The sequence below is a fragment of the Pagrus pagrus genome (assembly GCF_965226575.1).
Source record: "Pagrus pagrus genome assembly, chromosome: 1".
In the NCBI taxonomy this organism is placed as follows: domain Eukaryota; kingdom Metazoa; phylum Chordata; class Actinopteri; order Spariformes; family Sparidae; genus Pagrus; species Pagrus pagrus.
Genome location: NC_140185.1, coordinates 4,262,039 through 4,276,554, shown reverse-complemented (window position 1 = coordinate 4,276,554; position 14,516 = coordinate 4,262,039). Strand labels below are relative to the sequence as shown.

At 41.5% G+C, this 14,516-nt stretch overlaps 1 protein-coding gene across 1 annotated transcript in view; it reads right to left on the bottom strand.

The window, feature by feature from the left end:
- Nucleotides 1-1,517: 1,517 nt before the first annotated feature.
- tshz3b (teashirt zinc finger homeobox 3b) overlaps nucleotides 1,518-14,516 on the bottom strand; it is a 42,782-nt gene continuing 29,783 nt past the window's right edge. Inside the window, exon 3 of the mRNA XM_084362202.1 lies at nucleotides 1,518-6,857. Within this exon, the coding sequence (XP_084218328.1) occupies nucleotides 3,205-6,857 (3,653 nt within the window). The 3' untranslated portion in view covers nucleotides 1,518-3,204. The remainder of the gene's footprint in view (nucleotides 6,858-14,516) is intronic.

Genomic DNA, 14,516 nt, shown 5'->3' with positions numbered 1-14,516 from the left:
AAATGTATGTATTTCACAAGCAGCACTGTCTTGCTTTGCTTTATTGTGTGTGCTGTATATGTTTATTTATGTCTTCTTTCACCTGCTAATACCTACCACTTAGGGGTGGGCAATATTACCTACAATTATTTTATTTTATTTTAGTTATTATTTTGCAGTGATGGCATTATATCCTCGTATCACAAAAATAAAAGGGAAACTCCATTCAAACAGGAGTCTACCTCATGGGAATATATCTTAAGCAAGAAAAAGAGATTGAAAACGTATGTTCATCAGCTTCAAACGGGAATTTAAATTAGGTATATGCCTATGTGTTTTGGGTGGAGTTGCCTGCCATAGTAATTTAGGTTAATTAGTAAATGTACTGTGATTCTCTCTCAGAGTTATACAAGGGGCTTGATTAGACATTTGGAGTAGATGAGGACGTAGTGTGACAATGTGTTGGATCTTGCAGACAACAACAGAGAAACTGGAGTGCTTTGTATTACTGATTGTTAGTGAGGAAAACAGGAGTCCGAGGATGTAACTTTAGTTCTATGATTAGCAGACTATTTTTTAAAACGCTAAAAACACATAAGACGGTAATGACGATATTGCAAAATTCATGTTGTGGCAAAATGTAATGCTGATGAAACCGGTCTAGTGGCCACCCCCACTACCACACTACCATTCTCATTCCCTTATCTGCACTCAATATATACCGATTCTCATGCAGATCTTCGCACAGATATAGATCTCTTCCTCCTGTAAGCTTTACCTCATGCTCCATCTGCTTTATCTATACCATACTGTTGTGCAGCACATATCATCAAATTGATAGTGATACAATTCCTATTTAATCACAGCTCTAGACAGGAAAAATTATGAATAAATAAACACTTGAAAGGACCTGCTCATCTTGTCAGCATTGTTGTCATCTCCCATGAAGCCTAAACAAATATGCCTGCCAGGTTTCTTACCTTGCTGAGAGTAGTCACAAAATGGGCGTTGGAGGTAATTATAGAGCTGGAGATATGGAAGGGAAACGTGTGTATGCGTGTGTGTCTTTATACTTTGTGAAAAGAGACAGAGGGTGAGTATGGAACTCACGTGCTCTCTAGTTGTTTGATTGCTCCACTGCCCCCTTACGATGATAAAACAACTATTTGTCATTTAATTTTTGACTGTTTCTGAGGAGCCCTTTTGTTGCAGACTCAGTCTTATATATCCAGTATAAGCCTTAGTCTTAGCCACTAGGACAGCAGAAGAGGCTACTGGGAAAGCCCAACAATGAGGTGTCTGTTTGCGTATATGTGTGTGTGTGTGTGTGTGTGTGTGTGTGTGTGTGTGTGTATCTATGTGTGTCTGTGTTTGTCTCCCACACGGCCCCGCTACTGCCACTCACTGTAAACTAGTCTGCAGCTCGTCACAGACAGACGCTGACACACTCCCAGTCTAATGTGCTCATTAGGGACAGCACAGCACACACATAATTGATAGCCATGACACAAGATGCACACACACACATTATTGCAAAAAACTGTTTCCTTTTTTTAATGCTGCAGTAGAAAACAAGGTTATATGAAGTCATATAATGGGGGTTCATTGTCAAGAACAACAACAACAGAAAACGAGAGAACGAAATGAAAAAGACTAACGGCACAGAATGCATTACAGTATCTGTGCTGTTTACATGCCAATATTTTACACATAAGGATTTTTTTTTATTTCTCTACACTGGCAGCTGTCAGTTACTTCAGCAAATTAACTGCCAAAAATGTAGCAGGACTTGTCACTCAAGAGGTTAGTGTAACCATGGTTACCTTTCATATCCCCAAAAAGATAAAGCTGCAGTGTGGAATTATGGCAGAGTAATTAGACAAAACAAAAAAAAAAAAAAACAGGACCAATCGAAAAGGCATTCAACAATATGAAACAACCAAGAGTGCTTATAAATAACAGTTTACATGTGAAATATCTTCATAAAGTAACATCTTTTTTGTACAACCTTTAATATCTTTTTAGTGTTCATACAGCGGCACATGTAGAGTAGTGTCTGGTAAAAAAGAGTCTTTAACCCTTTGAGCACGAGTTGGGAATAAAAAGATTCACCTGTTGTCATCATTTTGCTACTTATCTTTTATCGAATCCTTTGATTAAATAACACATTTATAAAACTATTGTGCAAAACAATTTTCTTCATATACTGTGCACCAGCAGATAGTCACAATCCTTTTAAATTAAAAATATAGAAATGATGCATAATTTAGACAGGAATTAGTTAATATGTTGTTATATACATATTTTACACAGACCTGAATTAGTATAGGTCCCTGATCGCCCAAAGTAAAAGACTTCAGATTTCTTCTTTTCTTTCTTACCACATAGCTACAATGCCTGTGCCAAGTCCTGCAAGCATCTCTCAGACAAATATTAAGCTCAACATGTAAAACTTAGTTATTACAGAATCTCCTTCTAAAAATGCTTTCATGTCTAGGATTAGACTCAGCATTTTGTATGCCTGGGAAACAGGCATTGAAGACACAATGCATACATTGTCCATCTAATTCTCACAATAGCCTCAGTAATTCCATATCTCAAATCTTAAGTTAATAATGTTTGGATCTTAGGTGTAGAAGTGCTTTGACGTACTCAGAGGGTTAAATTTTAAAAGCCGACTCCAGCACAAAAAGAGAAAAGAAAGATAGAGCGAGCGGGAGAATGAAAAAAAAAGAATAGAAATCATGGAAAGTGCACCAGATTTAGTTATTAAATGTTTAACTAAACTGTTTCATTTATGCATGCAGCTTATCACACCCCAGTGATGCCAAAATATAAAGGACCTTAATTCCATTTACACAAGTTTCAAAATACACACCAGTTCATTTTAAATCTCTTTTTTTTAAACCTTCATATACTATATCTTCTCCATGGCAACAGCCCCAATCCGCACATTTTGAAAAAAGTCACTTTTCCTGTCCTGTCTTGGGCCAGAGTGTGTATACCTCACACAGAAACAAAAGAATAAACAACTGCTACAACACAAAATTTAAAACCATGTGCCAAAACTCAAAGCAGTAGTTGTAAATTCATCTTTGTGCAGTTCCATCACATTAATAATCCTTCCTTTTTTTTGAAAGAAATGTCTGTGAAATGCTGAAAGAGAGACAGGGCAAGAGAGAGTGAGCCATTACAAAAAGAATGCAGCATTGTCCACAGTCAGTGCTACTGTTTTTCCAGCTCACACACATACATGAGATGGTCCTCGGGGGACTTCCCATGAGTCTTGCTCAGGTGAAGCTTGACCGCGTGCTTGCTCGCAAAAGTCCGGTTGCAGAGCTTGCACTGATACATGGTCCCACTGTCGTCGTCATTTTCGGGGGTGGGTGATGGGGACTCAGTTGAGGGCAGAGAGGTGGTTAATGATGAGGGCAGGGAGATGGGTAAGGAAGACGGTAGGGATGTAGGTAGAGAGGAGGGTAAAGGGTGGCTGGATGGGTGAAGATTAGACAGCAGTTTTTCAGAGAGTCCTTTGGTGTGGCGTTGATGATGTTGCTGCGATATCTGGTTGAGCAGCTGCTCCCCAGAAAGCTTGGCCAGATCTCGCAGACGGAATCCCAAGTGGGATTCTAAGTGGCTGACATAGGTAGATGGTGAGCGGATCTGAGAGGCGCAGTCGCTGCAGAAGAACACCGGGTGGCCTGAATCCAAGTTTTTCAAGAACTTGGTGCCACCGGTTCTTCTCAGCTGGTACTTGACATTAGCCAACCAGTGGGATATTGTAGTCATTGAGAGGCCAGTGAAACGAGAGATGTGCATTCTTTCCTGTGGGCTCAGGTCCGACATCATGTACTTTCCATCACTTGTTTGTCTCAGACTAGAAGCAAACTGGGCTTGCAGGATGAGGAGGTGTTGAGGGTTCCAGTTGGACTGGCGGCCTTTACGTTTCTGGGCTGGTGAAATATCTTCTGTTTCCTCCTGTGTGACACCCTCAATGTCGGAGCGCTCAGACAGGCTGGTAGGTGTGGAGGACTTGGAAACAGCCTGACTTTCTGTCAGGTTTCTTAACATGTCAGAGATGTCCGACAGTGCATTTTCTCTCAAAGGGGAGGAGGCCATAAAGGAAGCTACTGCGGCTGAGGCTTTGGTCATAGTGACAGTAGAGGAAGGAGAAATTGATGTTGGGGTGGAGATGGTAGATGAGAGAGCTGTTGAACCCAAAGAACCACTACTGCTGTTTTTGTCATTTTTTCCTTTGGTGAGATCTATGGGTTGGTCATTGTTTAGATGTTGCTGGTAGAAGTAGCGGTCTAAGTGGTCGTTACTGGGCTTTTTGGTCTGTGCTGGTGGGGTGGAAGCAGCCACTGCTGCTTTCTCTGCCAGGCTGTTGCTCATCTTGAACAGCATGCTCATGGGGTCAAGGGAGGGCAGGGCAGGCTTAGCGGCCTTCCCCAGGTGGACGTTCATTACTGACTGCAGTGCGCTGAGAGGGTTGACAAATGGTTGTTCTGGAGGTGGATGGTCTGTGATGATAGCTGTACTGCCACACAGTGAGGCAGGCAGGGGGGAAGTCACAGCATTGGTCTCCATTCCATTCTCCACAGACTCCTTTATGGAAACATCTCCATTTGAATCTCTGTGATTGGCTCCACTTCCATCACTTACTACTTTTTCCACTCCATTGGTATTCTCAGGAGTTTTACAGCCTCTTGTTCTGTTTTCTTTGGGGGACTCCCCTCGTGCTGAGTCCCCTGCCTCACTGTTGCAGGGTGAGGGTGTGGTACGTCTCAGAGGAGATCCCCTCACAACACTAGTGGGCTCTCTCATCTTCTCCTCTACCTTGGCTACTTTCTCTGTTACCTTCTTGACCAGTTCCTCCATAGCATGGAAGTTGTTTTTGGGCAGTGGGGAGGTCTGGCAGCTGGATTGGGAGATCAAAGGCTGGTTCTTAGCATTGGGAGAGAGAATGTCCGCTCCTGGGAACATGTATTTAAGGGGAGAGCTCTTCCCGGTGTTGCCTAGAGAGAGCTTCATTATGTTTGGTAGCTGGTAGGCAGCATGGATGCTGGGATATCCACCCCAGCTTGGAGCTCCATTCTGGGCCTTGTTAATGGCTGAGGTCACTGTGTTCTCCAAAGACTTCAGGATGTCAAGACCCCCCTTTGGACTGTCATCCAGATCCTCCTCTGTCAGATAAGTGTATTTTGAAGAAATATCAAACTTTTCCTCTGCCTCCTCCTCACTTCCTGCCTTCTTCTCCTTGTTGGGATTGTTACCATTGTTGATGATGGACTCTTTAGTGCATTCCTCCTCCTTCTCCTCCTTTTTTATCTCCACAACCATGGCAGTGGGGGAGATGCTGGTTGGAGGAGGCACTGGGGCTGGTGGAGGGGAGAAGGTTGTGGCAGCTAACGGAACGGACTGGACCTTTTCTTCAGCTGTTGAATTGGATGTGGGGACTGGGGTGGGTGACTCTATAATGGGTTTGCCTTTCTTAATAGCAGAGTTGGTGACTTTAATAAAGTGTCCTGTCACCATCATGTGAGCGGTTAGCTCTTGCAGTGTGTCATGGGAGCTGCCACACTCCATGCATTTGAGGATTTGTGACTTTCTGGATTCAAACTGCCAGGCATAGCTGGCACCGTTCTGGTGTCCATAGCGGTTGTTAGGTGTGATGTAAGGGTTGGTGACCTTCTGGAGTATGTCATTGGAGTCGTTGAGGGAGGTGGGCTTAGGTGTGGTGCCTCCATTAGAGTCAGGTGAGCTAGGGATGTCTAGGTCAATAGGTGCTCTCTTTCGAGCCGAGGAGATAATCTTAGCTGCCACTGGTGTAACAGGCTCTTTCAGAGGCACTTTCTGGTAGTGTTTCGTCTTGATCATATGAACGCTTAGATCCTGAAGGGATTCAAAGGAGTGCCCACAGTACATGCACTTCAGAACTTTCTGTGCATCCTCCTTCCCCTCCATCTCTAACAAGGAACGCTTTCTGGGTTTTGACCACCGTTTAGCACCCTCACTGTCTGTCTCGTGGTTATCATCGCGGTAATGGCCTGTCTCATTCATGTGCACTGTGAGCTCCACCAGTGTGTCATAGGCCGCACTGCAGTCCTTACAGCGGAACTTGCTGGCACCAGTGAATATAGAACCATACAGCTTGGAGCTCTGCCGGTACAGCTGGACAGTACTAAAAAGGTTGGGTTCGGTAGATGCTGTGGATATAGCCACTGTGGGATGGTGAACCAGGCCAAGTCGGTTTTGATGGTTCTGTGAGGCCTGCTGCAGGGTTTTAGCAATAGCTGTCTGGTGCCAGTCATAGCCTCCACTTCCACAGCTACTGCTACTGCTACTACTACTGCTGCTACTGTGACTGCGAGGTGGTTTTTCTGCAGGCGGCTGGCTCAGGTTCAGATTTAGTGTGGACCAATAGGAGTTGGTCAGGAAAGAGGTGTAAATGGCCTTCATCTTCTCCAGGCTGTCAGCGACAGACCCTGTTGTGGCTAACATGGCCTCATCTCCACTTACTGGAGCAGCGGGATTGGCAGCCGCCATCATGCTAGAGGTTGAAGACAGGGACAGGCCATTTGTGGGGTCCTTAGAGAGGAGTACTTCATCCTCATTTTTAAGTGAGGAGCTCTCAAAGTCAGACATTCTGTCACTAGATTCACTCAGGTGAGACTCGCTGTCCAGTTCCTGACCAGAAAAGTCTGCAGCATTAGGAGAGTCATGGAAACCAGTGGATCCTGGCCTGTCCTTGATAAGGAAGTCCTTGTCCTGACAGAGGAACTTGGCAGCAGGCTCCTCCCCTTCTTGAGCTGAGTCCTCTCCATCCAGGTCCTCATCCAACAGGGCTGCTTCCCTCTCATCTTCAGGGACGTATGCTGAGCAGGAGACAAGAAAAAACAAAGAGAGATTTGTTAGAACCACACTAACATCATATCTAATGATATTATGTTTCTTCACCAAGCAGGGAACTAATAGGATCACAATATACTGCCATTCTCCACAGGAAACAGAGCAATCATCCAATGACATTCACAGGCAAAGTATTTCCTATCATAAGCTTTTGCAGTAATTCTGTTCTAACTTCACCCTTTTACATTGACATTGTTTTCAAATTGGAATCAAGTTGCCAACCCCCTCCCATTCTCCCTCCACCCCCGGGTCTTTGTTCTGTACTGCAGAAAATCAGAGTCAGCCAGAGAGAGAGAGAGATGGAGGATGGAAGGAGGGCGAGAGGAAAAATGTCTCTTCAAACAGAAGTTGCCACCTTATTCTTCTCAAGGGGCAGCAGCTTGAAATTAAAACTAAATTTGAAATTAATGAAGCACATTCTGGCGGTGGCATTCGTTTCTGAAGTAATAAATTACTTGTATCAACCTCGGAGACAGCGGTTCCTGTCTGTCAATTAATATGTCTTACGCTTCTTCTGCAGACTCTAATGCATTCCCTAACAGACACACTCGCCATTTAAATTAAGCATGCATTTTCACTCATTACACTGCTCAGCCCTCGCCTCCTCGTAAATAAAAATGAATGTATGTACGTTTGCCTGCAACAAATCTCCCTCCGCAAAACCCATTTGCTTCAATTACCAAAGATTAGAAAAAGTTTAGAGTTATTATTTACAGTTTAGCTTCGGGGAGTGGGCTTGAGGCTTTCAATTTATATTCAGATCCCTCTAGTTTAAGTATAATACAATGGAAATCATACAGAGAAAATGTGTATCAAGACAAATCACAGTCTCGCCTCTTTGTACATCTATGAATGTTTTCTTTTGTTAATAAGTCTATCAAAAGGATAGAACAACATCAGATGAGATATGATGCATGCTCACACTTTGTGATTAAGGCTGGATTTTTGAATAGCAACTGAAGTGCACATATGCACATGCATACACAAACCTCTTGTTTTAGCAACTAAACTGGCAAAGAAGATGAGCGTGTGTGTGGACGTCAGTGGCCTTGTGCCTAGCATTCCTTTCTCTTACAGGCCATCACTCATCTAAGATGGTATGTAAACATAGAGTTAGTCAGGCAGGGTGATGGATGTGGCACGGAAGCACATATTCAATCGCAATCTACCACTTCAAAGACACAAAAGTTGGATAAGTGAGAAAAAATGTAAAACTGTGAAACATCTATGATGGAAATGAAGATTAATTTTCATATTAACAACAGAAAGAAAAAAATACATGCAAGGTAACTAGTTAGAAAAATTAAAACGCATTCTGACTTATAACATTAGAAACTGGGGTAGTTCATGTACGGCACAGGACAGGAAGCCTCGGCAGCGGGTGATTAAACCCACCCAGAACATCATCTGAGCATCAGTGATATTGGTGACGTGAGATGTGTGCACAGAGTCCAAAAGGATGCTAAAAGATAACACCCGCCCTAGCCACAGTCTGTTCACCTCGCTGCCACCTGGCTAAAGATACAGAAGTATCCGTTGCTGTACCACCAGACTACAGAATAGCCTCTTTTCCCAGGCTGAGAGACTCCTGAACTCATCAACACTCCACTGTAAAAAAAAATAGTTGTCTTCTTTTCTTGTGTGGCAGTAAGGCACTACAACTCTGATTTTGTTTTACAGCCCTGTGTGGTGGAATGACAATTAAATTAACACTGAACCTTAAAACTTGAAGGCATGAAAATGGGAAATATGGACTTCCACAAGGACTACCTACATAACCTGCCAGTTATATCATACAACACAACTCAGCTGTTACAGACATCCATCTCTAACTGAGCAGTACAAGTGTTGTGTGTCTGTGTGTATGTGTACTGGTACTGCATCAGCAGTAACACAGAAAGGAGTCTCTGTCATTGTCAGGCCACTGGTTGCCATCGGCGATGATACAACACTGCCGTGGGACAAACATATGCACAGAGACACAGATATCCCAGAGCCCATCACACATCTCACACACTAAACAGTAGACACACACTCTCCACACACAAACACAAACACACACACGCACCAGTTGTACTGTAACTGCTGTAGTCTAACAACTCTTTGCCTTCAGGCAATTTCAGGAGCTTCTCTGTTGAACATTCAGTCTGCTCCAGCGTTCAGTCAAACAAAAAGGATCCATTTGAAACACTTCTAACATGTTATCTTATATTAGATGCTGTTGTGTGTATTTTAAAACATCACATGACCTCTGTCTACAATACATGAGTTACTGTTGTTTGTCTTTTATTTTATTTATTAAGTACAACTATTTTAAAACCTTGATGATCCGTTTTAGCTGCATGTTTTAGCATTTATGGATATAAAACATGCACACACACAAACACATACCTACACTCCCCCTACCTCAGAGCTTCCCCTTCTCTATCTCTCTCTCTCCCCCCCACCCTTTCTCCTAGACACATCCACCCGCCCGCACATACATGCAGCCGAGCAAACCCACATGTACATGCCATCTGTTCTGAATCAGCCAAAACGACAGCTGTTTAAGAGAACAATGCTCCTGCTGAGGAAACAGCCGAACACAGCAGCTCTCATCAAGGCCAAACATCAATGTGAAATCCCCTTTAAAACACGACGTACACACTCCACTTCAAATTAGCTGCCTTTGTGTGATAAGAGCATGGTGTGTATTTGTGTGTGTGGGTGCCCATCTGTGTACCTGCGAGTGTGTGATATGTATAGAGACACATGCAGAGGATCAGGGAGAAAATAGTGTTTGCCAGCAAGACTGGTGTGTGCTGAATGAAACCTCGGTGTGTAGGCTACATCCACCTACATGGAGCATGAAGCGCACGACTGATTTCTGGACTTGTTTGAGGCAGAGGATGTTGAAATATGGAAACATTTTGACATTTAATAGGTACATTGTTACAATAAATTGAAACAATGGCTGGCAGTAAATACACTGCCATGACACTTTAGGTTCAACTACAGCATTATCTTGTGGCATCATAAAGTAGTAAATCCCCTTTGATTGTAATTGTAATTGATTTTAATGACCATATACAATATCCTTCCTTTTTTTTTTTGTGAAAATGTGGATTGTTTAGGTTCATTTTGAACTTGGGTTAGGGTAAGTGCTTAGGTCACCACACACTGAAACCTTGCTGACAATTGCAAAGGGGAAATATGTGTTTTATAGTGTACACCACTGGTTCCTAACCCTTTTTTTTTTTTCGAACAGCCCTGTTAAATGAATTCAAGGACCCCAGTGTCATCACCACCACATTATTATGTTTTATTTTAGCACTATTAATTATCAGTAGTGTTGTGATTTTCCAAATTCATGATTCGATACGTCTTTCGATTTTGGAATTCGATTACATTTTTGATACAAACAGTTTTTATTTAGCACTGAAGGTGATTGTTGGACTGTCTTGATTTGTACAGATCAACAGATTGTTGGTTTTATGCCATTTACATTACAACAGGGGGGTCCTTCTTTTGATTTGATCAAAATTGAAAGCTCACTTAATCGATTTTTTTATAAATTTAAAATCAAAATATTAAAGCCCTAGTTTATTATGTATCATGGATATTATTATACACTTTTTTTATACAAGACCCACTGATACTGGAATTGTTGATGTGTAGGCTTCGTCTTGTTTTTTTCATAGGTGAAGTCACTTTTACATTCATACTTCTACTGCTTAGAATTACTTCTAGCACTTCATTTGATCCCTCAGCTTGAAAAGTATTAGCAATTGTGATGATAAACAAAGTTAAAATCCCCATCACACCAATGTGTAATCCTGTATTTTTTTATCTTCCTCAACACATTTATGCAGATTTTCTCTAACTAATCAGAATTTCTATTTTTCTCAAATTTGTTAGGTTACAGCACTCTTTCCATATACCCCCTGGTAACTGCAGCACTACCCACTGGGTAGGAATCACTGATGTACACAGTCTTATTAGTTTAGCCCTAATAGAAAGTCACTGTAGTATTTGTATAAGGTTCAAGAGAGTTGGTGTTCATTGTAGCTAATGCAGTCAAATAAAGCTGCTGCAGAATTTATAGTGCAAACCAAAGAGAAGAAGGAGAAAGGACAATACATGTGGTAGGAGAAGAGACTGCGGGTAGAAGGTGGGGGGAGGCAGGGCTTGGAAGGAAGTCAAGACTGGGGCCACACACACACACACACACACACACACACACACACACACTCACACTCACACTCACACACTCATAAACATGAACATGCAGAGATGATCCCCAAGGCCACTGGCTTGGGTCCAGACTGTAAGGTTCACAACACTGTAACCTCAGATACTGAGATAAATATGGAGAAAGCCATCCACGCACACACAAAACCGCTGGAGTTGAAGAAACCTGGGCCAAACACACCAGGTATACAGGTGCTCTTTTAATTAGTAGAGAGAGAGGGAGGGAGAAAGAGGGAGTTCCAGATGAATTGTCAGCAGGGTGGAAGAGGTGGAATTGATCTCATTTTCGGGCTGGGTGAGATTGCTGATTTTGAAACTGAGGCAAGCAGGCAAACACCACAGTTGATTCTGTTAGACATTTGAAATGATACTTGACATCTGAACAAAACTACTAATCCCTGTAATTATGGTAAATTATTCTAATAACAAACAGTGAAATGGAAGTATTTTTTTTTTTTAATTTACAGTCAAATAGAAATATTTAGGACGATTACGAAGCTGTGATGTGAACTATGTCTGTGTGTGTGTGTAAAGTGAGGAAATGCTTATGCACTCTGCAGATGTTATGATGTTAGGAAACAGTTTATCATGCTTACATAACCACTTAACAGCCCTATCGGACACACAGGCACGTCAGAGCTGTCTGTTTACACTTCTGCTTGGACTGTGCAGTTTCAATGTGTGTGTGTGTGTGTGTGTGTGTGTAAGAGAGAGACAGAGAGAGACAGGGAGCGAGAGAGAGAGACTGTCCACATCAGTCTCATGGAAGGCAACATTTTTGTTGAGAAAAATCTGGAGATGTTCGTTGGCCTGAGATGATGGCAAGTGTCTGAGTTTTCTCTCATGTACCCTAGGGGTGTTTGTACATACAGTATTTGTGTGTTCCATGTACCATTTCCCACTTGATGAGGTCCTATAATCTCCACCCTCACCTCCCTCCCTCCTTCTTTTCCATCCCTCCCCAATCACCAGTACAACCCACGTTAATGAAGTTAATTGAATCTGAGATCGATAATGCTTAATTATTGTGATTTGACATACACAGACAAATTGGTGGGGTGGCTTCTTTGTGTGTGTGCAGCAAGGGTGGTTAAAGGGGCATGGCTGTCTGCAGCGAGTGCCTTGGGATTGGCGAGGCGTGCTATCGATCCCAGGAGGTGTTCGATCGACCCAGAGGCCTGAAGAATGGAGCTCTTCCTTCAGCCAGCTACATGACTTACCAGATTTGTAACATACTTACAGTATCATTGGAATATGTAGCACTTATTACTTCTATCACACCAGGTTACTAGAAATATCGCAGCACACTGAGCATGCACAAATTACTATCAAAACTAGAATGGGTTACTCTACAATATAGCTTTGATGTTATTTTAACATTCTTATAATACTACTTGAATCATTTGAAATGTACTTAATAGCCTAGAATCAGACGGAAATTTCTACTTAGTTTTTGGCAGTCACTTCAGTAGTAAGAGTAGTGTACTAATGTTAAACACAGAATCCATCCTTAAACTTAAATATCCTGTAGCTTGAGACATTTTTTTTTTTTTTTTAAGACAAACCACTATGTTGTGTAAATTGTAGTTTTTGAAACTGCCAACACCACAAGTTTCATTTCCCTGGTAGATTATGACACAGAATATGTGATTTTATGTTACATATCAATTTATATATAAAATGATGATGAACTTTTTTTTTTTGTATCTCTACCTAGCCATTTTATAGTTACAATTCCAGAGGGCAATGTCTGTTTGAATCCAGCAAATTAAATACCAAATCACAGTATTTTACACCGATGGAAAAATCATACAAAAGTCCAAATTATCCTTTAAATATTGTTTGATAACACATGCAAAGATTTTAGAAAAATAGTTACCACTGTATGAATAGTATGCTGGTGCATCATTTTATATTATTCCATGGTATACGTCAGTATATCGCCCATCCCCAGCTAGAAATTTGTCTAATAGGGTAAGGTTGCAATACAACATTTTGTCATATGATGGTGACCACACAAAAATGTTCTTGAGGATCAGTTTTCCTGCAAGCTACAATAGTGTCCTATGCAATAGTAACTTTATAAAAGTAACTTTATACCATTTGAAAAAACAATGAATGATGCACAAACATAGATTTGCAGTTCAGGTGCAGAACCTTTAATCTAAATGTTTCTCAGAGAATGCTTTGGAGAAAAAGAAAAAAAAAGTGGCTTCAACATTATTACAATAATATAAAAATAAATATGTGTCTAAATATATTTATTAGACTAAAATCATGCAGATCAATATATGCTAAGAATATTGTTGTCTTTTGGCTGTGTACTGTATATGCAGTGACAGAACGAAAAATGTTTTAGCTGTATCGTAATAACGTGGGAATGATTAAAAAAAAATAGAACCTCTCAAAAGCCTGATTCAGTTTGATTTTTATTACCTATTATCATATTTCAATAATGTCTGTTAGATATTTTTTGTTTTTTGGTAGTTGTATTTTATATATTTTTTTTCTCAGGCATATATCTGTTTATATTGTATATGAATTATTTTTTATGTGTGACTATCTCCATGCTGATAAGTGGTAATGAACAGCACGATAGTCCGAAATATGCAAAATGCCTTTCAAAAAAGCTGAGATAATATTAGCATATACAGCACATACTGGCAGTGGTGTTAGCGAGACAGAGAGGCAGGATGAGAGAGGGGAGATTAGATTTGGACTGGCAAGAGTTAGTGTGTCTGTCTGTGGCTGCAGCGTCGCAGCAACACACTGAAATACTGCGATTATTCAGAAACACAGACGCTGTTGTAGCATGCTTGTGTATGTCCGTAAATGTTTGTGCACGTGCATGTGCTTGCGTGTGTGTGTGTGTGTGTGTGTGAACGGTGTTAGCCTGGCTAATCATCTCCCCATGCCACTCAGCTGGGGAGCTGCTGACAGTGTATTTACATGCTGCTGTTACACTGCCAATACAAGAGTGTATGCGGGGCTGGAGAGCTGCTGACACACTCGCTGATGTGTTTGTGTGTGTGTGTTTGTGTGTGAGCTGTATTTATACGTGTGCAGTATTTATTTAACAAAACAGATACAGGTTTTGTACAAATATATTGCAGCACCACTTTAAAATTAGTTTCTCTGCTTGACAAAGTCAACTTAAACTCTGTGTGTGTGTGTGTGTGTGTGTGTGTGTATGTGTGTGTCCGCTCCAAAAGCAGCCATATTTGGTTATTTATAAAAATTGGAAACAAAAGTGTAAAAACTGTGTGCCAACTAATTATCAAGTCAGTATTTCCAGCTATGTCTGACTCTTGGCGTCCTAAACACACATGAGAAAAGTGAATATTTTACACCCTCACACACACATGCACAAACACAGATACTTGTCATCAGTGGCG